This window comes from Pelodiscus sinensis, chromosome 5 (genome assembly GCF_049634645.1).
Source record: "Pelodiscus sinensis isolate JC-2024 chromosome 5, ASM4963464v1, whole genome shotgun sequence".
Classification (NCBI taxonomy): Eukaryota; Metazoa; Chordata; order Testudines; family Trionychidae; genus Pelodiscus; species Pelodiscus sinensis.
Window position 1 is genome coordinate 26877818 of NC_134715.1, and position 25307 is coordinate 26903124.

General features: G+C 41.9%; 2 protein-coding genes and 1 long non-coding RNA gene across 3 annotated transcripts in view; 2 read left to right on the forward strand and 1 right to left on the reverse strand.

The window, feature by feature from the left end:
- The first annotated feature begins 450 nt into the window (after positions 1–450).
- LOC142829556 (uncharacterized) lies at positions 451–14121 on the forward strand. Its single transcript, XR_012904059.1, has 5 exons — positions 451–608; positions 1856–2020; positions 6718–6847; positions 11843–11928; positions 13738–14121. It is a non-coding gene; the product is annotated as an uncharacterized LOC142829556 (long non-coding RNA).
- INTS12 (integrator complex subunit 12) lies at positions 3609–25282 on the reverse strand. Its single transcript, XM_075929690.1, has 7 exons — positions 25150–25282; positions 17386–17549; positions 15678–15830; positions 14971–15158; positions 11036–11195; positions 9536–9688; positions 3609–4287 (listed from the first exon to the last, which is right to left on the reverse strand). The coding sequence occupies exons 2-7, from the start codon at positions 17539–17541 to the stop codon at positions 3706–3708; spliced, it is 1392 nt and encodes a 463-aa protein (XP_075785805.1). The 5' UTR covers positions 17542–17549; positions 25150–25282; the 3' UTR covers positions 3609–3705.
- Positions 25163–25307, forward strand: part of GSTCD (glutathione S-transferase C-terminal domain containing) — a 128524-nt gene continuing 128379 nt past the window's right edge. Inside the window, exon 1 of the mRNA XM_075929687.1 lies at positions 25163–25292. The gene's annotated coding sequence lies outside the window, so the exon portion shown is untranslated. The remainder of the gene's footprint in view (positions 25293–25307) is intronic.

Genomic DNA, 25307 nt, shown 5'->3' on the forward strand with positions numbered 1-25307 from the left:
CTAACAAAAACAAAGCACACTCTTTTCTTGTGCAGATAAATCTAAAGCAAATCACATAATTTGAAGTTTTAAGGTTTTGGGCCTTTGCGTATATATCCATGAGAAAAACTATCGATATGTTCAGAGCCTGTGCTGAGACCACTTTACAAATTAGGCCTGTGACGGACCCGGCGGGGTCCGCACTAGAGGAGGGGACGGGACTCCCCCTCCCGCCGGAAAAACCGCGCGCCGCAAGCGGCGCGCCGACCGGCACCGCAGCCCCAGAATCAGGGCAGCAGCAAGCCCAAATCAGGGCACCCTGCCGGAAGCGGGAGGGCGCGGACCGAGCCGAAGCGGCCACCCGCCCGCCCCGGCTTGTGGCCCCGAACAAGGCAGTGGCCCACGCCGGGACGAGGGCAGGGGCGGCGTGCGGGCGGGGCGGAGCGCCCGGACGTCACTCCCTGGCGCCCATAAAGGTGGCGGCCGGGCAGCAGGAGGGGGGGCTAGGAACGAGGAGGTGGCGGCCCTGGCTTCCAGGGGCACCAAGTTCCCAGCCCCCCGGGCGACCAGGAAGGATGGCGTTGGCAGCTGGCGGTTCGCACTGGGACGGACCCGGAGACTCCGGCGCGGTGAGTGAACCCCGACCTGCCCCACCTCCGGGGCGGGCCAGCAGGGAGTGGAAGGAGCCCGAGGCAGGGCCCTTTTGGCGCCCGTGGGCGGATGAGTTGAGGGCTGCCGCCCCGTCCGTCGTGGAGGGCGACATTTAGGTGCCAAACTCCACTTAGGGCCTCGGGCTGGGACCCGGTGGTGAGGGAGGGCCCGGGTCCCCCACTCCCCCTGCAACCCTCGAGAGCTAGGGACTGGGTGGACTGGACCAGCAGAGGAACCATCCAAGGACCAGGACCCCACTCCCTTTTCCCCAACCACGCCATAACCCGCCCCCTCCCTCCGTCCGGAGGAGGGGGCCCAGACTCGGGGTTCGCCGAACCCTCTCTGCCGTCACTGGTCGGGAGGTGATCGCACCCTCAACAGGCCCTGCCAACGAACCCTGGGGTCAGGGACAAGGAGGGCAAACGAAGGCGGTGGGTCCGCGGAGCCCCGCCCCCCTCGGCTCGGTGCGAAGCCAAAAAGGGTGGGGGCGCGAGACGCTCGCACCCGTAAACCCGCCACAAGGCCCTTTATGCTTTCATGCCAGAATAAATTTTACCAACTGAAGTAAATGCTTCACATAGGAGTAAACTGGCTATTAAAGAAATCTATTTTTACACTTCATTTAATAGTATATATGTATCATTCCTACAGAATACTATTCACAAGGAAGAAAAATTCCTATATCTGCACACACAAATCTGATTTAATGTCTCTGTCTCCCCCCATATTGCCATTAAAAAACCTACTCTGCTAGAATGAGGGTGGAAATAGGGATGATTCAGAGGCCATACGCATTTCTTATTTCCTATTATCTGTGCTGTTACTCAAACTATTTTGGCAGTTTACAGAGAATAAAAAAGAGAAAAAAGAAGGCCTTTATTATTTTTAGGAAATAGAACCATTGAAAAAGGATGCAAGTTCTACTAGCACCTGACCATGATTTTTCTTTAGCTCAGTAAATAAAACTACTACCTGAGAATCAGAAGGCCACTTAGGCCTTGTCTTTACTAGGAAAAGGCTGAATTCAACACATTACATTTTAAATCATGTTTTTATGATGGAAGGTGAACAGGTATGGGGAATGAGGCTGCATTTCCTGGGCTATGCTGATGTGTTAGGAAGCTTGCAAGAAGAAAAACGTTTGTGTTTTTTAGCTGGTGGATAAAGTGTGAAATACTTTTATAATGTTACTGGTTTGTAAGGTATTCTCTCTTCTCTTCTGTAGCTTTCCCTAATTCACATCACCAATACATAAGAAACTGATTCAATGACTGATACTTTCGCAGCATCAGGAGGCAGTAAAATAAATCTCTGAAGGTTCTCTATGGCATCAGTGATCTCAAAGGAACTTTCATACTAATGTTTTGGATCTGCTCCTCCATTTTTTCAGGTGAGGAAGCCTATGTTTTGGCCTCAAAGGAGAATTGTTAGAAAAGTTATGAATGTGCATAAGTGACTGTAATATTGGGAAACATGCTGCATTCTTAGTTATAACTAAGGTTAGGATTTTGTCACAGTTATTTTAGTGAAAGTCATGGACAGGTTCAAGGCAATAAAAAAAATTCACAGGAGCCGTGACCTATCCATGATTATTACTAACAATAACAAGAGGGAGGAGGGAGAGAAGAAATGACAGCTGGAGCCCCTTGGAATGGACTAACAACTCCTGAGCCACCACCAAAGGGCTGGGGTATACAGCCCTGGATCCAGTTGCAACCATTGGGAATACACAGGCCATAGGATAAGGATGCACAATCCCAGAACCTCAGGGTGGGGATGCACAATCCCTGCTCCGACCCTGGCTGAAGCCACAGTGCTTGGGCACACAGCCCCAACTCCAGCTCCTGCCATTGACAGCTGAAGCCAAAGTTATGCAAGTCCAGTAAAGTCACAGAACCCATGTCCTGCATGACTAAATCATATCCTTACGAATAACATCACTACTGGCAAATGCTACAACACAGCAGTTCCCAACTGCTGATCCGCAGTCCGGTGCTGAGCCGTGAACCGCTGGGCTGCTAACCGCTGGCTGTCGGGCTATAGCCGCTCTGGAGGCCGGAGAGAGAGGCATGTCCTGCCCCGCCTCTCAGCCAACCAGCGCTGAGCAGGGGCGGGGTCACCTCCTGGATGTAGAAGAGAGGTTTGCTGCGTGGAGCCCAGCACAGCAGCCTTAGAGCAGCCATGATCTGGGCAGCAGCACTTACCTGGTGGCTGGGACGCAGCGCAGTGCTAGGTGAGGGAGATGAGGCAGACACTGGGGCCTCCGGGGGTGGGGCTAGTGCTGGGGGGCTCTGGAGGTGAAGCTAATATGGGAGGCTCTGGGGCAGTGCTAGTACTGGAGAGCTCTAAGCTGTAGGGGCTCTAAGATGCAGGGGGCTGACATTGGGGGCTCTGAGGGCAGGAGGCTGGCACTGGGAGGGGTTGAGTGCAAGGGACTCTGGGGTCAGTGGCTGGTGCTGGTGGGTTGTGGAGGGATGCGGGGACTCTAGGGGTTAAGGATGGCACAGGGTGGCTCAAGGGACTGGGGTGTCCCCCAGCCCCAATAGTGTCTGCGAAGAAGTTGGTTTCAGCTGTGGCAGCGGCTCGCCACATGATGAACGCTGGAGCTGAAGCCGCCTGTTCGCGGCAGATCTGGGGGCTGGGGCTTGTGGTGGACCAGTATCATTTTATATACACATTTGCATAGTCATTATTTGCATTATGAATATGTAAATATGCAAATAAAATGTCACCAAGCTGCCAAAAGTTTGTGAATGAGTTTTCCAGTCTGCGGAATAATAAAGGTTGGGAACCACTGCTACAATACATCATCTACGGAAACTTTAAACAAATATGAACAAACATTTCTTCAAACTTGAGAAAGTACACGTTAGTCCCCTAGATTTGAAGCATACTGTATATTTACAGTCTGTTGTAGATGAAGCGAATACACAGATTTAGATTGCCTTTTTTCTATAAAATGCTTAACAATCTGGAGGCTAGCTGAATGGATAATTTTATTAAATGATGTATGTTATACTTCACACGTATCTTTATTTTGAAGAATCACAGAAACAGGATTAATAGGCAACGCTATTACTTCTTTAGTTTCTTTTGGGCAGCCTTCTTCTTCACCATTTGTAATCTCTTCATAGCATTGAGCTGTGACTCCTGAGAAGTTGGGCCCTTTAAGGACAGTGACTGGTTGCCAGACTCTGCATTTGATTTGCTGGTGCTACTCCCGCTATTACCTGCTGTACCGCCACTTCCATTCCCACTGTTCACTTGGCTGCTGCTGCCTGGGGCCGTACTGCTGGGACTAGGAAGACCTACTTTGCTGACATTGTCACTGCTAACTGAACGACTGAGACCTGTTTTCCCCAAGGTCAGAGGTGGAAGAGGCTTTAGTTGAACAGGGCTTGTGTTGTTGTTACTGGAAGATAGTTTTGTCCCTAGTCCTGTTTTAGATGTTGCTAACCCTGACAAACCCACAGGTTTCTGGTTGTTAGAGGAGGCTGCAGGTTTTCCACTGGTACTCTGTGTTGTTGATCCCAGTTTGGTGGTTGATGGACCGGTGGAGGAGGTTTTGGCCGCAAAAGCCGCCCATCCAGTAAGGCCACTGGTTGCAGAAGAGGAAACACTGGCACTGGTTGAGTTCCCCGAAATGGCTGCTGCAGTCTAAAATCAATCAGTCCTTTATTAGTAATGTCTGAGCACACAGCAGGAATGGTTTAAATGATCAAATTTCAGTTTCAGATTCTTTACCCAAAAATTCCATTAGACAATATTATAATATTTCATCATGGGTCATCTCTGTCAAAAGCAACAATATAGAAAGGAAGGGAGACAAGTGCAGAGCCTTTATCTTCACTAAAAATGAAGTTAATATCTGTTCTTTTCTTTTTTCTAACTAGTGAACAGGATACCATATGGCACAATGATCCTTCCCTAAACTGTACAAAAGGCAATCTATCTGAAATAATTAAAAAGACCAACATTTATGAAGTGTAAATGAGAAGGGAGGCCCCATCGATTCTGTGTGATTCTATTACCTAGAACTGCTTTTTAAGAAAATGACAGCTGGTGTATCACACAGTCAGACTCCAGGCAATGAAAATAATTCAGATACCAGAGTCTCCTGGTCATTTTATAAAAACAGAATTTCTCCACTGCCATCCTCATGCCTGTCTGCCTATACCTGCCACCACACAAGTTACTGGATTTGTTTCCATTTAGAAATTCTGTTACTGCACAATAATAAATAATACTCAACATTTACATAGTGCTCTTCATCTTCAAATAGCTTTAAAACTTAATGAATCTTCAAAGCACCTCATGAATAGCTAGCCTTTGTTTACATTTGGGGAAAACTGACGCAAGGACATTAAACAATTCGCCCACAGTTATTCAGTGAGCCTGAGTAAAATTTTGGTCAGGTTTAAAGTCAGGGGTTTTCAGCTCCAACCCTCAGCTCAAATCATATCTTTTCTATCGTTTCTAAATGCTAAGGATAATCACTGAAATTAAGTGCTGATCCTAAAATCATTTGTGTGAATAACTTGCCTGGTGTATGAAGTTATTCACATGCATACCTGTCTGCGTCACTGGCATCATATTTTTCATATAGGCTCCCGTGCAGGGAAAGCAGTTAAGCATATTAATAACCTTATGTATGCAAAGTGTTCTTCTAATTTTGGCATGGGCTTGGTCTACACGCAGCACTTATACCAGCATAGCAATGTTGGTTGGGGGGTGTGAAAAAAAACCCTACTGAAGCAGTTATGATGATAAAACCCCCATGTTGATGTAGCTATGCTGACAGAAGATTGCTTCTTTTGACATTGGCAACATTGTTCATGGAGGTGGCATTCCTACACCAACAGAAAATCTTCTTCTGTCAGTGGATGCTGCAGCTAGGTTAACTATGCAGGCACAGCCCCATGTACAGCAGACATTGTGATAGTGGCAGACAAGGTGCCAGTTCATGCCAAGGCCACTGGGCCTTGATGAACGCTGACAAAAATATAGTTGGAAACCAGCTAGCATTAGTGGTAGTACTTTTTAAAATAGATATTAGTTCTAAGAATGAGGTTATACTTTATTAAACGAATGTAGAATGCTGCATATATTAATTTTACTTGTAGTATCTGTATGCCATGTTTTAAGGTAATAGTTACATATTTGCTCTATAACTATAAAAATATTTGGAAAGAGTCTAAACCACACAGACAAGAGAGAAGCATTACCAAGTATGAAATACCACAAGAGGCATCATCTCCTCCTTAAAAAAGACCTATTGGAGAGCAACAATGAACAAAACACTTTGTTCATTGCTTCCTCCAGCACCCAAGAAGTGGGTATATATATACAAGCCCTCAGCCCACCAAAGCTTGAGTGCTGGTGAAGGGAATAAAATTTCTGTTAAAGAGAAATTGTGATCACTGTGCTGCTTGAAATTCAGAGAGGGAGAAATTTCTTAGCATGAGCAAGGGATCCCCAAGATGACTGGCTTGGATTAGCTATAAAGGATATATAGACCTTGCATATGTCTTGCCAGCTCCTCAAGCCAAATGCACAGGCAAAGCTTGGAATTACAATACATATGCAAATTTAATTCAATTACTAATGGACTTAATCAAGATATGGGGTGGTGGACCCTTTATCACTGAAGCTGCTAACAGCTTTCTGAATGGTATCCTTCCTGCCTTACCAATCTATCCACCGACTTTGATCTTTACCTACTCAGGTTTAGCACCCTTTCTCCTGATACTTTATGTATAGAGGTGGGGGGGTGGGCAACAGAGCATCTTTCTCTCCCTCCCCTTTCCTTCTATTTATTTTGAGTTTTCTTATCTCCTAGTCATAACTCTGGTCATCTGAAGAAGTAGGCTGTGCCCACGAAAGCTCATGATACCCTCTACATGTTTTGTTAGTCTATAAAATGCTTCCAGACCATTTACTTGCTGTTTTTTGGCATATTAGAGTAACTACTACTATTTTTTGGAACCTAATACTGTATCTCTTTTGTATGTGTATGTTTATCTGCTTTATCATGGTAGTCTCTTATTTCTTTTTCTTAATTAATAAATCTGTATTTGTTTATTACAGGATTAGCTCTCATCATTGACTTTGGTGAGAGTTCTGGGGTGTGGCTGACCTGGACAAGTGACTGGCCTTTCGGACAGGAAGTAATCTTAAGATTGTTGCGATTATTTTGTGTAAGAGATCTGTCATAAAGGTAGGCTTGTCCAGGTAGCAAGATAGACAACAACGCCCTAGGGGACTGTCTATGACTCCAAAGCAAGGCTCTTATTGAACTTGTGGAGTTTACACTCGTTAGTTGTTTGGTGAAATCTAACTATAGAACATACAACCAATTTGAGGTTTGTGTCTTGCTTCTTGACAGGATGCCCTGAGGTAGGCACCCATGCTTATGTGCCACTGACATAACCTTACAGTTTCACATGTACTTAAGTGCTTTGCTGGACTGAAGTCACAGCTTGCTAGACTACTCAAGATATTTATTATGGCATTGCTGTGGCTTTCAGTTTATCTCCTTTTGTCACCACATGACAATCTTTAACAAAGGAAAATAACCTAGAAACATGAGACATAATACAAAAGAAGGAGGGATCTCTCAGAAGCAACAGGGTTCCTCCATTACCATAAAAAAGTCTTGCAATTGCCAATATATGCACATCACTTTTTTATGTGTGAGAAGATTTCTTACTTCCATAGAAATGCCATTTAAAAACTAATAAGCACGTTTAGACTATGTTTTACTTTTGAAAGAAGATATGAAAATTCAGCGGGAATTTGCATATCTTCTGCCAATCGCTTTTTCAAAAGAGTTTTTTTGATGCGTTTCTTTAAAAAAAGAACAAACCCTTTTTTTGAAAGAACCTTCTTCCTCAAAAACTCACGTTTACAGGTTCTTTCAAAAAGTTTTTTTTTTTTTTTAAATAACGCATCTAGTCTGCTTGCTTTTTCGGAAAAAACAAAACAAAAAAACAACCCTCCCCTTTTGAAAAAGCGATCAGAAGAAGATATGCAAATTCCCACCTAATTTGCATATCTTCTTTCGAAAGTAAAACATGATCTAGATGTGCCCAACCAGAACAATCTACTTTTTTCCCCTCTATATACAATAAGTTAAAATCACTTAGGAAAGTTAGATGTCAGCAAGTCACCAGGTCCTGATGAAATGCATCCCAGGATACTCAAGGAGCTGATAGAGGAGGTATCTGAGCCTTTAGCTATGATCTTTGAAAAGTCATGGCAGACAGGGGAGATTCCAGAAGACTGGAAAAGGGCAAATATTGTGCCCATCTATAAAAAGGGGAATAAGAACAACCCAGGAAACTACAGACCGGTCAGTTTAACGTCTGTCCCAGGGAAGATAATGGAGCAGGTAATTAAGGAAATCATATGCAAACACTTGGAAGGTAATAAAGTGATAGGGAATAGCCAGCATGGGTTTGTGAAGAACAAGTCATGCCAAACTAATCTGATAGCTTTCTTTGATAGGATAACGAGCCTTGTGGATAAGGGAGAAGCGGTGGATGTCATATACCTAGACTTTAGTAAGGCATTTGATACGGTCTCACATGATATTCTTATTGATAAACTAGGCAAATATAACTTAGATAGGGCCACGATAAGGTGGGTGCATAATTGGCTGGATAACCGTAGTCAGAGAGGAGTTGTTAACGGTGCTAAATCCTGCTGGAAAGGGATAACAAGTGGAGTTCCGCAAGGGTATATTTTGGGACCCGTACTGTTCAATATCTTCATCAATGGCGTAGATATTGGGATAGAGAGTACGCTTATTAAGTTTGCAGATGATACCAAACTGGGTGGGGTTGCAACTTCTTTGGAGGATAGGGACATAATTCAAAATGACCTTAGCAAGTTAGAGAAATGGTCAGAGGTAAACAGGATGAGGTTTAATAAAGAGAAATTCAAAGTGCTCCACTTAGCAAGGAACAATCAGTTCCATACATACAAGATGGGAAGCGACTGTCTAGGAAGGAGCATGGCGGAAAGGGATCTAGGGGTCATAGTGGACCACAAGTTGAATATGAGTCAACAGTGTGATGCTGTTGCAAAAAAAGCAAATATGATTCTAGGTTGTATCAACAGGTGTGTTGTAAGCAAAACTCGTGAAGTCATTCTGCCGCTCTACTCTGCACTAGTTAGGCCTCAGCTGGAGTACTGTGTCCAGTTCTGGGCGCCACATTTCAAGAAAGATGTGGAGAAATTGGAAAGGGTACAGAGAAGAGCGACAAGAATGATTAAAGGTCTAGAGAACATGACCTATGAAGCCAGGCTTCATGAACTGGGCTTGTTTAGTTTGGAAAAAAGAAGATTAAGGGGGGACATGATAGCGGTTTTCAAATATCTAAAAGGGTGTCACAGGGAGGAAGGAGAAAATTTGTTCCTCTTGGTTTCTAAGGACAGGACAAGGAGTAATGGGCTTAAAGTGCAGCAGGGGAGGTTTAGATTGGACATTAGGAAAAAATTCCTAACTGTCAGGGTGGTCAAATATTGGAATAAATTGCCAAGGAAGGTGGTGGAATCTCCCTCTCTGGAGATATTTAAGAACATGTTAGATAGACATCTGTCAGGGATGGTGTAGACGGAGCTTGGTCCTGCCTTGAGGGCGGGGGGCTGGACTCGATGACCTCTCGAGGTCCCTTCCAGTCCTATTATTCTATGAAGTCAAGAAACTTAAAATCCACTGTTACAGCACTACTGAATTCAGACAGAATAAGGGTTTGTCTATTAATTTGGGGGTTTGATCATGGCAAGAGCAAGGTGAGAGTCTGACAAGGGGGAAAAAAACAGGTGTTCAACGTTTCAGCAAGAACATTTCATATATGCAATATAATAAAAACATTTATAAAGAGAGTTTAATGTACAGCACCTTGACTTCTGTCCTCTTGAATGCTAGAAAAGTTGTTTGAGTATCAAGCTTGAGCTTAATTTCAGGTTTCTTTATCAATGGATCTTTCACAGTTGGTGCTACTGAAACTACTGCAGGAGCTGGTTTTTGAGGTGGTTTCTGAGTCTTCTGAGCCTGCATAAATAATAATTAAATTCAAATGTGTTATGTCTCTGTACCAACAATGATGATTTCATTAGGGTGGTAACAGAAAACATGAGTATTATGAGAATACAACATTAGTCATTAGAATACTATTTTAGAGGAGACTTGGTAACTAAGCACTGAGAAAAGAGATAAGAAGGAAGCACAACTTGAGTTTGTAGGAAGGTTTCCAGCTGAGAGGTTGGTTGGATTGAGGCCCATAACAGGAAAAGATTCAAGAAGTTGAAAGGCATGCTAGTGGAACCACATATTTGAGTGGGTAAACAGAGGTAGATGGAGGAGTCAGGACTGATGGAGGGAACGGGTGGACAGAGACAGCAAAAGAAAATGTGGGGAAAGGTTATGTTTAGAAACCAGTTTCTGGGAAACAATTATAGGGCTCCTTTCAGAGAAAGAAGGTAAGGGGGCAGCTTTTGTTCTGAGGTAGCAAAAGGAAACTGTAGGCTGCAAAGGGGAAGTTGACATATGGCAGTTTGATGAGGAGGTGAAGTGTGAAATATTTATAGCTATGAATGAATATGATATCTCAGTGCAATTTACTGAGCACAAGTAAGAAGTACTGAATTCAAAGGACTGAAGATAATCAAAGTACTAAAATTACTAATAAAATTAATAAATAACTTCCATTGACTAATGCAAAAATGTTATAAATAAGATTTTCTTAACAGAAAGGTCATTCCAACAGATATCATTTTGCCAAGTTATCAAAAGTAGCTTCAAAATTTAACAAAATGTTTTCTGGATAAAGTCTCAGTTTTAAAAGGTCTTAGAATTTAAGATTTGTGAGCTAATGATTTATGTGTAGTACAAATAAAGATGTTTTCTTATTCAAGAGATACATTACTTGTATGTCATCTTCAGCTTTTGTAAATTGTTTTTTAATATCAAAAGGCACTTTTTACCAACAGACTTTGACTCTTATGAAACTGAGAAATCAACAGCCTGCTTACTAAAAATATTCACACACATCTGAATGAAAATAATGGATCTCATCATCAAGTTCAACAGAAAATGAGGTCACTCAATGGTCAACAAGATCCACCCCAACATGTATAGTCCTTTGTTAGAAGAAATGTTAAGTCCCAGATGAGCAATTCATTCAGGCCCTAAATTTGAGAAGAAAATGACAAACATAATACTATTTAGTAGATGTTCTTTTAGACTACACTTAATCAGAGCTTCAGCAAACAAAGATGCAGTCATGAAAAATGATTCTGCAACATCCTTTAAAGATTTCTGAAAATCCTTTCTTTAAACAGTCCGAATGAATTGCTGTCTTCAAATACTACTGATGGCAGACAAAAAACTGACTCTTACCATTCTCTTCATCTGCCTGGTACAACGGGCACAATACCACACCAAGCGAGGATCATTGACATCTTTGTCTGTCACCTGAGGTTTATGACAATCCTGGTGGTAGAGATTATGGCACTCCTGACACTCCACTAACTGATTTCCAGAAGTAACTGTCATTTGCCTGCAGAACAAACAGTTAAGAAGAGGTTATTGAAGTAACATATGGGGACAGGAGCAGATATGCCTAATTGAAGGAGAGAGGCTAGGGGTCAGCATGTTGGAGGCTCTCTAACAATCCCGTTTGCCCCCCCTCCACACTTCACAAATCTGTTTCATACTTATCCCACTCACACCCAACAACACTCCAAGTTTACACCCAGGATCCTTCCAAGAAACCCCTTCCCTTTTACTCTGCTTCTCTATTACCTTTGACTCCCCACAAAGCCTGTGAGGGAGGTGGGGAAAATATTTCTGTATTGTAGTTCCAATTACTAAGAGTTCTATATTAATATGACAAGTAAGGAATCTTACTTGTCAAAACATTTCCTGAATCTTTTTGGTTGTCTGTATTGTTACAGACATAGCTACCGATAGGTATTTTGAAATAAATGATCAAAAGTAACTGAAACTGGCATGAGTATATTTTGTTACTTTGACAAATACAATCTGTATAATTTTGAAATATCGTGCATGGAATTTTAAATTTCTGGCACATAGTTACCTAGGAATAATTATTTTAGTTAAAAGATTAAAAAAAAAACAGGATGCAAGGACTACTCTATTTTGTGGGACTTTTAGTAACCATCCTTTGTTGCCCATCATTGACAGACATTAGAAACATAAGATAATACCAGCGTCATGGAGAAATGGAAGAGAAAGGATTAGCTGTGCAGTTCTGCTTTGAAACAAAAAAGGTAAGATGGTGATGAAGAATGTTTTCTGTGGGCCTCTGGTGAAAACAATCACTTTGTAAGTGACAAATTAGTGATGTACGTATGACTAGACGTATGTCTGCAAAATAGCCTAATAGCTTTTTCCTAAAGATTTCTTCTTTCAGATGACATGTCAGGCTCTTTGATTGTTAAGCTGCTTTTGCTTATTGAGGAGCAGGTACATAGGTAACCATGGAAACTATCTGTGGATGGGCGGGGAAAGGTAATACCTTATTTTTTTATATAACAAGGAAATAAAATCAGAATATGTTGTCCATACAGCTGTAGGAACATTTTCTGAAACATACTTATTTCTTTTAAGTAGGCTATTTAAAAATAAAGGAGGAAATGTTTCAGAAATGTTGGAGCATATTATTAATATTCAGAATATTTAAGAAACTATTTGATTCCTGAAAAATAGACTGGGTCAGACTGTGTTCAACTGAATGTGACAAGAGAATTCACTAATCTCCATACTTTAAAACTATAAAGGACAATTTTTGGTGGATTACAAAAAATAAATTTTTCATGTCGAAAAAACTCCCAAGTCAGACTTACTATAAGATCAAGAGACAGCCTGAATGGTTTTATATCTTTTAAAAATGAAGAAAAAAATTAATTTATTCATTGCTGTTTATAAGGTTGTTTTCACAAAGAGAATATGGATTTTTCATAAACACTCTCTCTCTGACAGGGCTTCAATGTCACCTGCAAGTCACACATGACATTTTCCTTCGTAATATTTCTGATTTTCAGTTTTTAAGGTTCCCTTAACTGGTGATTTGTGGGGCTTTTTTCCCCTTAGAGATCTGTATGCCAAAGAGAGGATCATGGATAAAAGGGAGGGAGTTTTGTACCCCCATTCCCTCTCATCCTGAGAAGAAGAAAAAGAAAAAAAGAAAAAGGAGGGGGTCACTCTGGAACTTCTAATTGCACTCCTATAATTACCAAACTTTCAGTCAGATCCCACTCTACACTAGTGCAAAAAGCAAATAAGCAATGTCACTGTTAGTGCAGGTCTCATGGAGTTAGAACACTTTTATTCTAATGCTGGCTCTGCAGGGACTTGGTATGTGACACTAAGCAAGTTGCTTCACTCTGCACTTCAGATTCCCTATGTTTAAAAAGGATATAACACAGATAGTAGTACAGATAAACTAGCAACTGACTTCCTCTTTGTTCTTTGCTTGTACACTGTCATGCACAACAGGATTTTTGCCAGGACTGCAGTTCCTCAGTGCTACTGCCATGCAAATAAATAAATACATAAATAAATAAAAATATTTGGGCTCTACTTTTCTTCTTAATGCAGTTTAGCTAAGTGTTTCACATTTGGATATGAAGTTTTCATTGGTAATTAGCCAAATACTACCGAATTCACTTTTAAAACACTGTACATATTTGTTTTATTTTACAGAAGACTTCAACACATCTAGAATGCATAGTTAAAATGTGATGTTTAACACTGACATTTTAAAAAAAGATTTTTAAAAGTGACTTAAACCATGTTTATTTGAAGTATTCTGGACTTCTGCTCAGATTAAACAACCACCACCAAACCCTCCCCTTTCTCCACCACCAAATGTTGAAGCAGGAGTTAACAAGCCTGACAATGGCAAAAGTTTGCCAGGTCACAAAGTGGATATAAAACCGTATGTTGGGTTTGTGCTTCTCCAGCAGCAAGGCTGCAAGTGAAAAATCAGCTCCATAGACAAAAGCTGCATTTTCTTTTTTGGCTGTTCTCTTATCTCTTCTTTTGTGTGTGTGTGTGTGTTTTTTTTTGTCTTAAAGGAAACTGTATCAGACTTCAAGGACAACAGCAGCTGAAACAGCTGAAAACAATCTATACCCATCTTTTCTATTTTCCCCTCAAAAGGACAGTTAATACCGTCATTAATACTATCTAAAAAGTCAATCAAATAGGGTTAAAAGGCTCTTTACAGCTAACATGAAATAAGGTAAATTGTTAAAATGAGAAGTTTACTTAGTACTTTGCATTTCAAATGCTTTAGCAGTTTTTCCTTCTTTTGTGTCTTTAATGAAAGATTAAAAAGATTTTCTTCCATGTATAACAATCACCATAAAACTCTGCAATAACTTGACATGAAAATTCAAACTACAATTAACTGTTCAAAGCTGTAACCACAACAACTTATCCATTGTTGGATCTGAGACACTCCTTAATTAAGAGCTTGAAAAGTGACTGTAAGTAAATAAAATTTTTCATATTCAAGAACTTTGAACCCTGTGTGTGTGTATTCACAAAATACATGCTTGTTATTTTTCCTTCTACTAGCACCGCAAAGTGTGTAATCAGCAACAGAATTAAGCTCCAATTTCCAAGTCATTATTAGTGGTGAAGATGCATGAGTCATACACATCCATCTAGAGACCCCTGGATTCCAAAATAAATTTTCAAGGCTATCCATTCAAAAAACAAAACAAAACCATTTTTACTTGTCAACCAGCTACAACTCGTTATGGGAACATGGAAAAACAAACAAAATGTTGCCAATGTCACTTTTAAAAATGCTTCAGAACAGATCCTAATTTGAAATGCACTGCTCACATATAGTGATTACACAATAATTAAAATTGATACCTGTGGTGTTATGTTTCTACCTTGGCTACTTAAGAGGTTTGATTATTCTGCCCCTCCCTGCTTCTGCAAAATGTGTAGAAGTCTTATCATTAACAAAAGTTTGGACATTGTTATGGTAAATAATTCCTCTAAAGACTAGATATTTATCTTACTGTGACAGATATTTTTTTTCTTAAAAGCCTTACATTTCAGGAAAGTGTCTTTATTCAGGATGCCACTCAAGCATATGATTAATCTGATGTATGTGCTTAAGTCCCACTGAAATGCTTTCCAAAATCAGGTCTAACATTATTAAGAAAATAAAAAACTGGTCTCCTTTGATATGGAGACGTTGAGAGTTGACAAATAAAGAACTAATTTGTCAATATCATAGAAGAACTCATTAGAAGGTGTGAGTGTCTGATAAACCATTAATCACTTACCGGCAAACAACACAGGCTAAGCCCATTTCCATGGCAAAATCATCAGCGCTGGTTTCATCAAAGCTAGACAGATCAGGCATGGATAAATCCTTGATAGCCTGAACTGTGATAGGGGAAGAGCGAGTCTCTTGCTTCTCTAGTCTGGGTTTCTTTGGAACATCAACTCCTTCAACAATTTCCACTTTAATCTATTAAACACCACACACAGAGATGGTGAAAATGTGAAAAGATACTAATTAGTAGTTATCTAAGCAACTAACTGGCATAATTAATTTATAAATACAAGTAGGTAAATGATATTCTGTGGGTCTGCACAACACACACGGCTTGCTATCCCAAAGAGAGAAAACATTTGTGGACTGAAATGATAGTAAAGTCATCAGTTGTACGGCTCACAATGATTTGTAATGATTAAGTGGTCCTGAGATATATACTGTTTAGAATATTTTTACTGGTTTTTCTCTTTCCAACAATAAAGTAGTATATAAAGAAATATGGGGAAAGTTTTTATAAATCCTCTGTTTGGCATCTGCTAGCTTATGGAGTGAGACAGGTGACATGCTGCAGATGCAACCAAAATGAGACACTTTAGCCAAGTTCTGCAGGAACAATTTGGTTCCGGATGAATAATAATTTTAAATTCAAGCACAAATGGAATTCTTTTAGTCCACAATAATTTCACTATTAGGACCAAAATGTAGGCTTACTTTATCAGCAGTCCTCTTCTCGGTTTCTTTCTTCACCTTTTCTGTTGCGACAGGCTTGCCATTATTGCTACCAGAAGGCAAACTGGACGAAGCTTTAGGCTCCTGCTTACTGGAAATTGGCTTGGTAATAGACACCTTGGGTTGCTCTACTTCCTAAATAAATGGGGGGAAAAAGAGCTGACAACAAACAAAGCACCTAAGACATTTGCTACTTTGCAACTGATTAGGTCACAAATCTAGGAAAGCATCAAATTTTCTATATACCCATTAAAAATAACATGATATTACATAACCAGTCATGTAAATAAGTGTTTCCATTTTTTAATCTCCTCTGAGGTAACTATTGCTGAGATACTGAACATTAACCAATCAAATCACATACATGAATAGGAGTACCTTGGCCCTCTGAAGTGAATTTAACCTCCCTCCATCTCCTCTTACTAGTCATCTTTTCAAAGATCCAAGAAAAAACCTCTCTCTAAGTGCACCTTCCTACTGTAAAGTTAATAATAAAGGTAAAACTCTTATACTTTCAAAATTTACAGCCATAATGAGCAGATATTTTTAGATAGTTCTGATAACAAAATTCAATTTACGTAACTATATCTAAGTTGGCTTCTGGTGCCAGTGAACATCAATATTTCATTTCATCTGGGAGGAAAATATTGACCTTTGCTTAATTGTAGTCAACTTCTACCTCTTGGGTCAACAAATCTTGATATTCATCTTATTGGAAGTCAATAGCTGCTTATTTGTATCAGTGATGGATAATAATCAGGTCAATTCTGAACATAAATGATTAAATTAGTCCCAAAAGTCGTAAGAAAATGTGTGAAAATCAGAGACTGAGCAAGGTGCCATGGCTAAAATCTTAATTCCTTTGGGAACAAGAGATCACATCTGAGCATTTAACACTGGTTATCCACTTGGGGGTGGAAAGCAGGACAAACAGGTTATTAGTGGAATCCCTTTAAGTTTAATATAATATTCTGTATCTTAACTGGTTAGTGTGTTTTTAGTGTTTGGCACTTGTTAGTTATGTTGCGTAATGCATTAATAGGAGAAGCTCAGACACCAGAGTGATGAACATGACAATAAGAACCTACACAGAACTGAATGTGACACTTTTTTTTTTCATTCATCAACTGTACTAGTGGTTTTGGTTCTGCAAATAATTTGGCTTTAAAACCTGCCCTGTGATATTTTTCAGCTTATCTTACCTGCACACAAATCAATCAACAGAATTTACAGAAAACTGATATAGTTTTACCATTATCTAGCTACATTGCTTAAGATTTCACTCAGCAATAATAATTAACCTGCATTTTTATAAGCTTTCAATACTAACTTTGGTTCAGGATTGTTGAGCTATGTGGTACAGAAGCAATAGACACACAATCGCCAAAGACAGGATAAAAGTATTTAGAAGGGACCATGTTACGAAAAGTCCCTCCTCACCCTAATAGGAAAAAGTTTTTTTCCAGAACCAGACACTGCGCTACTGAAGTCAATACAATTTTTTTCCTACAACTTCAATGGCACCAGGATCAAATGCATAAAGGTCAAGAAATAACATAGTTAGTCCACACATCTGTTTTCCCCCTTTCTGATTCCCATAGTTCTACAGCTATAAAACTTGAAAAAAGGAATAGCCAGAACTGTAATAACACATATAAAAATGACCTGCATTTTCTATTCATGTGAATACCTTTTGTGAAGGACGATAGCTCGAATCAATTCCTCTGGCCAAAGACTCATCAAGCAGAGCTTTTAGCTTTTCAGCAGAATCTTTACTCTTTGAATGCAGAAAGCCTAGGGCTTTCAAAAAGATGGGATCAAGTTCTAGGTTCACGGTAGCAGCCATGGTAGCTTCTTTGAAAGGAAATGAAAAAGAAGAAATTAACCTTTATGCATATGGAGCACAACTCAAAATAATACAACAGCTAATAATTTCAAGGAAAACCTTTTTCAGGAGAAAAAATGGGCACATTATTTAGCACATCAGTTCCAGGCATAGATATGAATTTAAAAAAACAAAAAGGGAAACAGTCACAAAAGCCAACTACCTTCTACCTCCATTAGGAGACAAAAAATTCACTGCATTCTAGAAAGACAGAGTACCGGTTGAACCTCTCTAGTTCAGCAATATCCATGGTCTGACATGAAATTAGTTAGCCAGATGTTCACTTAACATGGGCCAAATTTCTTGCAGTCCCATAAAGTTTGTTTATAGCCACCAGTGGTGGCCCAGTCTTAGTTCTCAGTGTTCTGTGGTGCTATTTAGCTTTAATTGACCCTGAAATGTCTTCTAAGAGCCCTATAAGTAATGGAAAAGTTGGTAATGCTGCTAGACAATATTGGCCTTACGTGGTTTGGAAATGCTCAAATTCAGCACCAGTCAGGTCTTGAGGGTGCCGGACTAGAGTTTCAACCTGTATCTGTATTTTATTATCCCACGTCTAAAATTGTGTCAGATTCTGAATTTGACAAACCGAAAGTCAGAAAATCAAATGTTTTGTATTTAAAAGAGTGCAACACGTATTTCAGCGTATCATTATTCAGAACATAAGCAAAATTCAAGTGTAATCGATTAAAAGTGAGTGAAAATAAAATACGTGTTTTATTTTAAAACTAATAAAAGAAAGTTCTTCACACAGCGTGTAGTCAACCTGTGGAACTCCTTGCCAGAAGAGGCTGTGAAGGCTAGGACTATAATAGAGTTTAAAAGAGAAGCTAGATAATTTCATAGAGGTTAGGTCCATAAAAGGCTATTAGGCAGGGGATAAAATGGTGTCCTTGGCCTCTGTTTGTCAGAGGCTGGAGAGAGATGGCAGGAGACAAATCGCTTGATCACTGTCTTCGGTCCACCCTCTCTGGGGCACCTGGTGCTGGCCACTGTCGGCAGACAGGATACTGGACTAGAAGGACCTTTGGTCTGACCCAGTACAGCCGTTCTTATGTCCTTATGACAGCTTCAAGAAAAACTAATAGGTTGTAGATTTCCTCTTTCTATATCACTTTTGGAACTTTTCAGAATAGCTTCTTATTATAACATCTAGAACAGTTGCTTCACAATTTTTGGTTTAAAAATGAGAATATCCAGATGTCAATTGTTTAATTCTGACAACCCAAATAAATTCAGTATCCAGGCTATTAATTGTCCAAGTCCCTTTGTGACTATTGATTGTATTTCATGACAAGTAAAAATTATCTAGGGTTTGACATGCCACAATATTCGAGGTGAAGTGAGGGGAAGGGACATAATTAATTCTAAAACATCTTTTCTTGATAGCAACATTTTTTTCCATTAGAGGAGTTTTCTCTATTCAGTGAACCTACCTAATTATTTCTACCTAGACTAGGTGGCTGCACCAACACCCCTCTCTCTGGCAGCTTTCATGGTCAGAGGCGAGGATTGGGTGTGATCTGGGAATCAGCTGATTCCTGGCTTGTGCCTGATCCCCGCTACCCCTCTGCCTCCCCTGCCCCTGGTGGAGATACGTGCTGTGTACCAGCTTTTGAGCCAGCTTCCCCCAGCACGGGCTCCTGCTCCCCTGCTTGCAGCCTCTGATAAACCCGGGGGCAGTGGGAAGAGAAGCGACTAGTTTAGGGACTAGTTGACTAGTCGCTTACATCCCTAATCCCTGCGCTGTTGTTCTCCCAGCTGAGGGAGGGGGAAGGGAAACGGCAGCACACAGGGAGCCTCGGGGCTTTCTCCCCTGCCCCACTGCAGGAACCTCATGATGGGTGGGGCGGTGAGGCTGTAATGCCAGTGCTGGCTTCCTGAGAGGCAAGGTGAGGAGAAAGCCCTGAGGCTCCCCACATGCTGCTGCTTCCCTTCTCCCTCCCCTGGCCAGGGGAACAGCAGCACTGGGACATGCTTCAAGGAGGCTTTTCCTGCTGCTTGGCAGGATGATAAGTGAGGGGAATGGGTGTGTGGGGTCTCAGCTGGGGGGGCAAGGTTGGAGTGGCAGCGTGGGCTCCCTGCTGTGGGGAGAGGGCTGGGCGCTGAGCTGGAGCTGATGAGTGAGGGGGCTGGGTGGAGGGGCAGGAGCGAAGAAGCCACCAGCAGGCGAGCGGGGAGCTCGCTGCATCCCGCCGCTGCAGACCATGGTGCCCATGGGGCTCCCTCCACTTTGGCTTCACCTGTGAGGGAGGCGGGCAGCGCACAAAGAACCCTTTGTGGTACGGCTGCTGCCCATGCCCCAGGCTTGTCCATGCTGTGCCTGCTGACAGCATGCGCTGCGTCCAGGCGGGCTTTCCCCTACTCTATGCAGTGCTCTGAGCTTCCTTGGCTCCCCCAGCAGTGGGATGATGGGTACACTGTAATGCATGATCCCCAACTGAGCCAGGGGTCTGCTTCGCTACTGCCTTCTCCCCCAGCATTGCATCACCACCGAGGGAAATCTCTCTCACTCTCACCAACCCGTTTCAGCCTGTTGCCGCTGACGTGATGATGTCATTCTGTTGTCCCGCAGGGAAATGTTTTTATAGAGAGAGAGATAAGCATGGGGGCTGTCTGTGTCAGCAACATAAATTCCAGGAAAGGGCAACTACATATGAGATCCTCCATACAAAAAGAAGAAATCCCCCCCCCCCAACAGTAATATATCTTTATTATTGCAATTTAAGGAAATCTACAGCAAATAAAGGCTTCTTGTCTTTTCCAAAAAGTGTGAAATGTAAGTATTCTTAATCCTTTTTATCTTGCCACATTTATTGAGATTTCTTATTTCCTCCCTATAATTCAGAAAACTCTTTTAAAAGAGCTTTCATGCCACTCCTCTCAAAAGTACAGCTTGGACATGTACTCTGGTCCCAGCTCGTAGAGTCCTACCTGACTGAATCCTTTTTTATCTTAAGCACAGCGGAAATAGTGAACTTTTACCTTGCTGGACCATTCACCAGCAGTGGAAAGCTACTCCATCATTCCATGCCTACAAAACTCCAGGAGCCTGTATTTCATGCTGGGCTTTCACAAGACAATAGAGAATCACTCTACCAAGATCATCAAGGAGTTCAGCTTATAAGAGACTTCATAAGGATTTTATCAATGGACCCAGCAGAGAGCTAAGAATTCTATTCAGAACCTTTTCTCTATTCCTTAATCTTTGCTTTTTATCAAATAATTTCTCAGTGGCCACAGAACTTCTAGTCGTATTTCCTAAACACCAGGAACTCTGGTTTTCTACTGATCAAGCAAAGACTACAGCGTAAAACTATCTCAGAGCAACTCAGTTTCTCTTTAATGTCTATAAAAATGAAATTCAATGCATGTGGTTATCCTCTTTTCTCATACACCCACCCATATGGTAACTACTCAGGACACTCTTGTGATGTATGGGCTATACTACCTGCTCTTTTTCTTTGTTCAGTATTTATGGTCTGTGCTTCAGTAGCATAGACTGTATATATAGGTCTCTGTTAAATCCCCAAAGATTTAAAAGTAAGTGGGATAACAGAATCCTTGTTTAAGACAATGGAATAATGCACTGATTTCTTGTGAGTTTTCCTGTTTACAAGTCTCCATATAACATACTGTCACAGTCAGAACAGATATTAGTAACAAGGCACTCAGGATGCCACCAGGCTACATATGATTTCTCAAATTAAAATAACTTTGAGAAAATGACTATAAGCAATGCTGAGTCCAACACTACCAGGGCAATTTTGTTTTGTAATAGGTAACAGTTTGTAGGTCTATTTCCAATTTCAACTTTTAAGAACTCTACTGTCAAGGAATTATTTAAAAAAGAGCACTGTTTGTGTTCAATCCTTTGATCTGCATACCATGACTTGCTATCGCTTTTCTGGCCTCAAGGTTAATCATCATAATGCTGCTTGCTAGTATGGTCACAGTTAAGAATTTGACTGTCTCCAATATAATCTCCCATTTTCAGGGGGTTTATAAGGCTATTTAAAATATGCAGAAGGCTGAAACGTGGCACACAAGGGCTCAGCACAGAAATGATTTTTCACTCTAAAAGATCTCTTTTGTTGCTTTTTAAGCTGAAGAAAGAGGGAAAGTATATTTTCTACAGTGAGATGCTCACATGTTAACTTAAAATGGAATTAATCTGTAAAAATAATGTTGATGACCTGCTCTCCTTACATGCACAGCTCTGTGATTGGAACACAGTAACTTAGGAAGTGTTATCCTGGCCAGTTGTCTGTCTGGTCCAGCATCCTGTCATTTGCAATGGCCAGCACTTCAAACATTACATTTATAAAAGGAAGGATAATCAAGTGTTTAGGTCACCAGACCGGGGCGTGGCAAACTCAGGTTCAATTTCCTGCTCTGTCACATACTGCTTTGGGCCAATCAGCCCAAAGCACTCTGTGCCTCAGTTCCCCATCTGTACAGTGGGATAACAATATTTCCTTACTGCACAGTTATGAGGAGAAATAAAGTCAGTGAGGCACTCAAATACTATGGTAATGGTGTGATTAGGGATGTTAGCTATCAGTTAATTGAATAATCAACAAACCGCATTAATTCTTAGCGGTTAGTCGATTATTCTAGTCTCCAGGGGTGGGGACGGCAGCCAGTGTACTCCAGCACCACTCTGGGGAGTGTCCTGCCAACCCAGGCTGCTACCTCTCTATCACAGAAGGCAGCGTGGAGTGCCAGATGGGAGCTGGTCTGCAAGGGGTGTGGAGAAATCCCTGTAATATTATCATTCTCATATAACTTTGTATTAAGATCTTGTCCTTTTAGATATATCTGTAAGTGTTCGTACAGAATCTTTGTAACACTTCTCCTATAACTTTGTATTAAGAGAAACTTTCCTTGTAAGAAAAAAAAATGTCTTTTGAGCTCTCCCCTTTCCTTGATTGTCCTGTTGAAATGAATGAGGTGTGAAGGGAGAATTAAAGGTGAGCACCTCCAGCAGCAGTTGCAAGGGTGGAGAAGGTCTGGGAGCCAGATCCAAGACAATACCTGTAAAGTGAGCTCATTAAGAAGACTGGACAGACAGCTACCTTGGGAGTCAAGCAGCATTGCCCGCCCTTGGAAGAACTCTCTTTGAAGCAGCATTAAGAAAGGCAAGATGATGACTAATTGGCTGCATGAGAGGGATAAATAGGAGGCATCTTGGAGAGGACCCTGGGTTTTCATCTTGTCAACATGGGAGCATCGATCTACAGAAGGCCAGCTCCACCCCTCCTCCATCTAACTCACCTGGCCAGTGCAGTTAGGGGGAGCAACTTTTGGTAACAACAAAATGGAATGTGCTTGTGTGAGAGTGCATGAGTTTAATGTATCATATGCATATGATAAATATTGATTGATCTATGTATGTTCAAGAAATGTGGCGTGTTGCCGTATCCCCCTGAAAAAGATTCTGGGTGCTTCTTTTAAGCACAACAGGGGAGCCAGTTTAAAAAACAGCTACCCCCGATAGACCAGCTGCCTATTGCCTTATGCTACTACCTCTGAGACAGAGGCAGCAAAGGGAGGTGGTGGAAATACTAATAGTCAACTAGATTAACCATTAAGACCAGGTTTATCGACTAGTTGGCTACTAGTTCACATCCCTAGTGCAAAGCACATGTTTGTATTAGATTTCCTTTAAGAAGGGAGCAGTGATCTCAAGTCTATTCATTCCTTGTTTTGAGGATTATTTAAATACTGTAGACAAAATCAAAATATAAATGTCAAAAAGTGATCATAATCTTAAACCACAGATTGTTATATATGAGGAGTAAATTTTACTCAAGTTAGAGGTATTCATTTCCTAGCCAAATGTTTGTTGGTCTAACCCTTCAATCCACTGTGTCTGGATTAGATGTGTGATAGAAATGTAGCCGTGTTAGTCTGGGGTAGTTGAAGCAAAATGCAGGAAAATGTAGCACTTTAAAGACTAACAAGATGGTTTATTAGATGATGAGCTTTCGTGGGCCAGACCCACTTCCTCAGATCAAATAGTGGAAGAAAGTAGTCACAACCATATATACCAAAGGATACAATTAAAAAAAATGAACAAATATGAAAAGGACAAATCACATTGCAGAACAGGAGGGGGATGCGGGGGGGGGGGGGGAGGAAGGAAGGTAAGTGTCTGTGAATTGATGATATTAGAGGTAGGGAGAGTGGGATGTTTGTGAGTTAATGGTATTAGAGGTGATAATTGGGGAAACTATCTTGGTAATGGGTGAGATAGTTCAAATGTTTGTTAAGTCCTTGTTGGAAAGTGTCGAATTTTAACATGAATGACAGTTCAGAGGATTCCCTTTCAAGTGCAGATGTAAAAGGTCTTTGTAGCAGAATGCAGGTGGTTAAGTCATTGAGAGAGTGTCCTTTTTGGTTAAAATGGCAAGAAACTGTTTTCTCTTTGTGATCACTCACAAACATCCCACTCTCCCTACCTCTAATATCATCAATTCACAGACACTTACCTTCCTTCCTCCCCCCCCCCCCCCTGCATCCCCTTCCTGTTCTGCAATGTGATTTGTCCTTTTCATATTTGTTCATTTTTTTAAATTGTATCCTTTGGTATATATGGTTGTGACTACTTTCTTCCACTATTTGATCTGAGGAAGTGGGTCTGGCCCACGAAAGCTCATCATCTAATAAACCATCTTGTTAGTCTTTAAAGTGCTACATTGTCCTGCATTTTGGATTAGATGTGAGCTCCTGAAGGGAGCAACTGTGCTGCTTTCTCTCTGTAGAAAACACTTATCACATGGTGATATGCTACCACACATCAAAAACAACAGACCCACAGCACAACTAATGAGAACCTTCCATTATGAGTTACAATAAGGACTTAAACTCCACACTGTCTGCAAAATACAAGTGTACACATCTGCCTGGCAGAATAGAGGAATTATTGGCTGGAAGAGGGAGGAAGGGAACCGCACTGAAGACTGAAGCAAAATAAAGTGACCATTCACAAGGAGTGGTTACCGGGGGTCAGGGAAAGTGTCACATCACAAGGAGATATTAGAATCATGGAATCCTAGGGCTGGGAGAGACCTCAGGAGGGCATCAAGTCCAGCCCCAGGTCCAAAGCAGGACCAACCTCAACTAAATCAACCCAGCCAGGGATCTGTCCAGCTAGGACTTAAAAGCCTCTGGGGATGGAGATTCCACCACCTCCCTAGGGAACCCATTCCAGTGCTTCACCACCCTCCTAGGGAAATAGTTTTTCCAAATATCCACCCTCGGCCTCCCCCACTGTAACTAGTAAGATCAGTGGTTTCCTAGGAGACTGACAGCACAGCAAGCAGAGGAGAGGGAGATGCTCGCCCAGTGATCAGACCCCCGCGTTGCAACAGCGCGACACTGCGCTCCCCAGCGGGGCCCGGGCAAGCAGCGCGCCCAGCCCCCGCGGCCGGCGCCGGCCTCGCGTGGCCCCGCTGAGGCCGGGCAGGGTGGGGAGCCCGGGGGGCTCACGGGCGGGGGGGACGCGGCTGCAGCCCCGGCCCTGTCCGCGCAGCCCTAGGCCCAGCCCGCCCGCGCGCTCCTTACCCCTCGCCGTTGGCCCGGGCGCCCGGCGGGTGACGCTGCGGCGCAGAGCCCGGCCGAGCCGCAGGAAGCCCCGGAGGCGCCGCGGCGGCAGCGTGCGGAGGAAGAGGCGGAGCCGGGGAGGAAGCGGCGGAGCTGAGGCGGGGGTAAGCGGCGTGGGG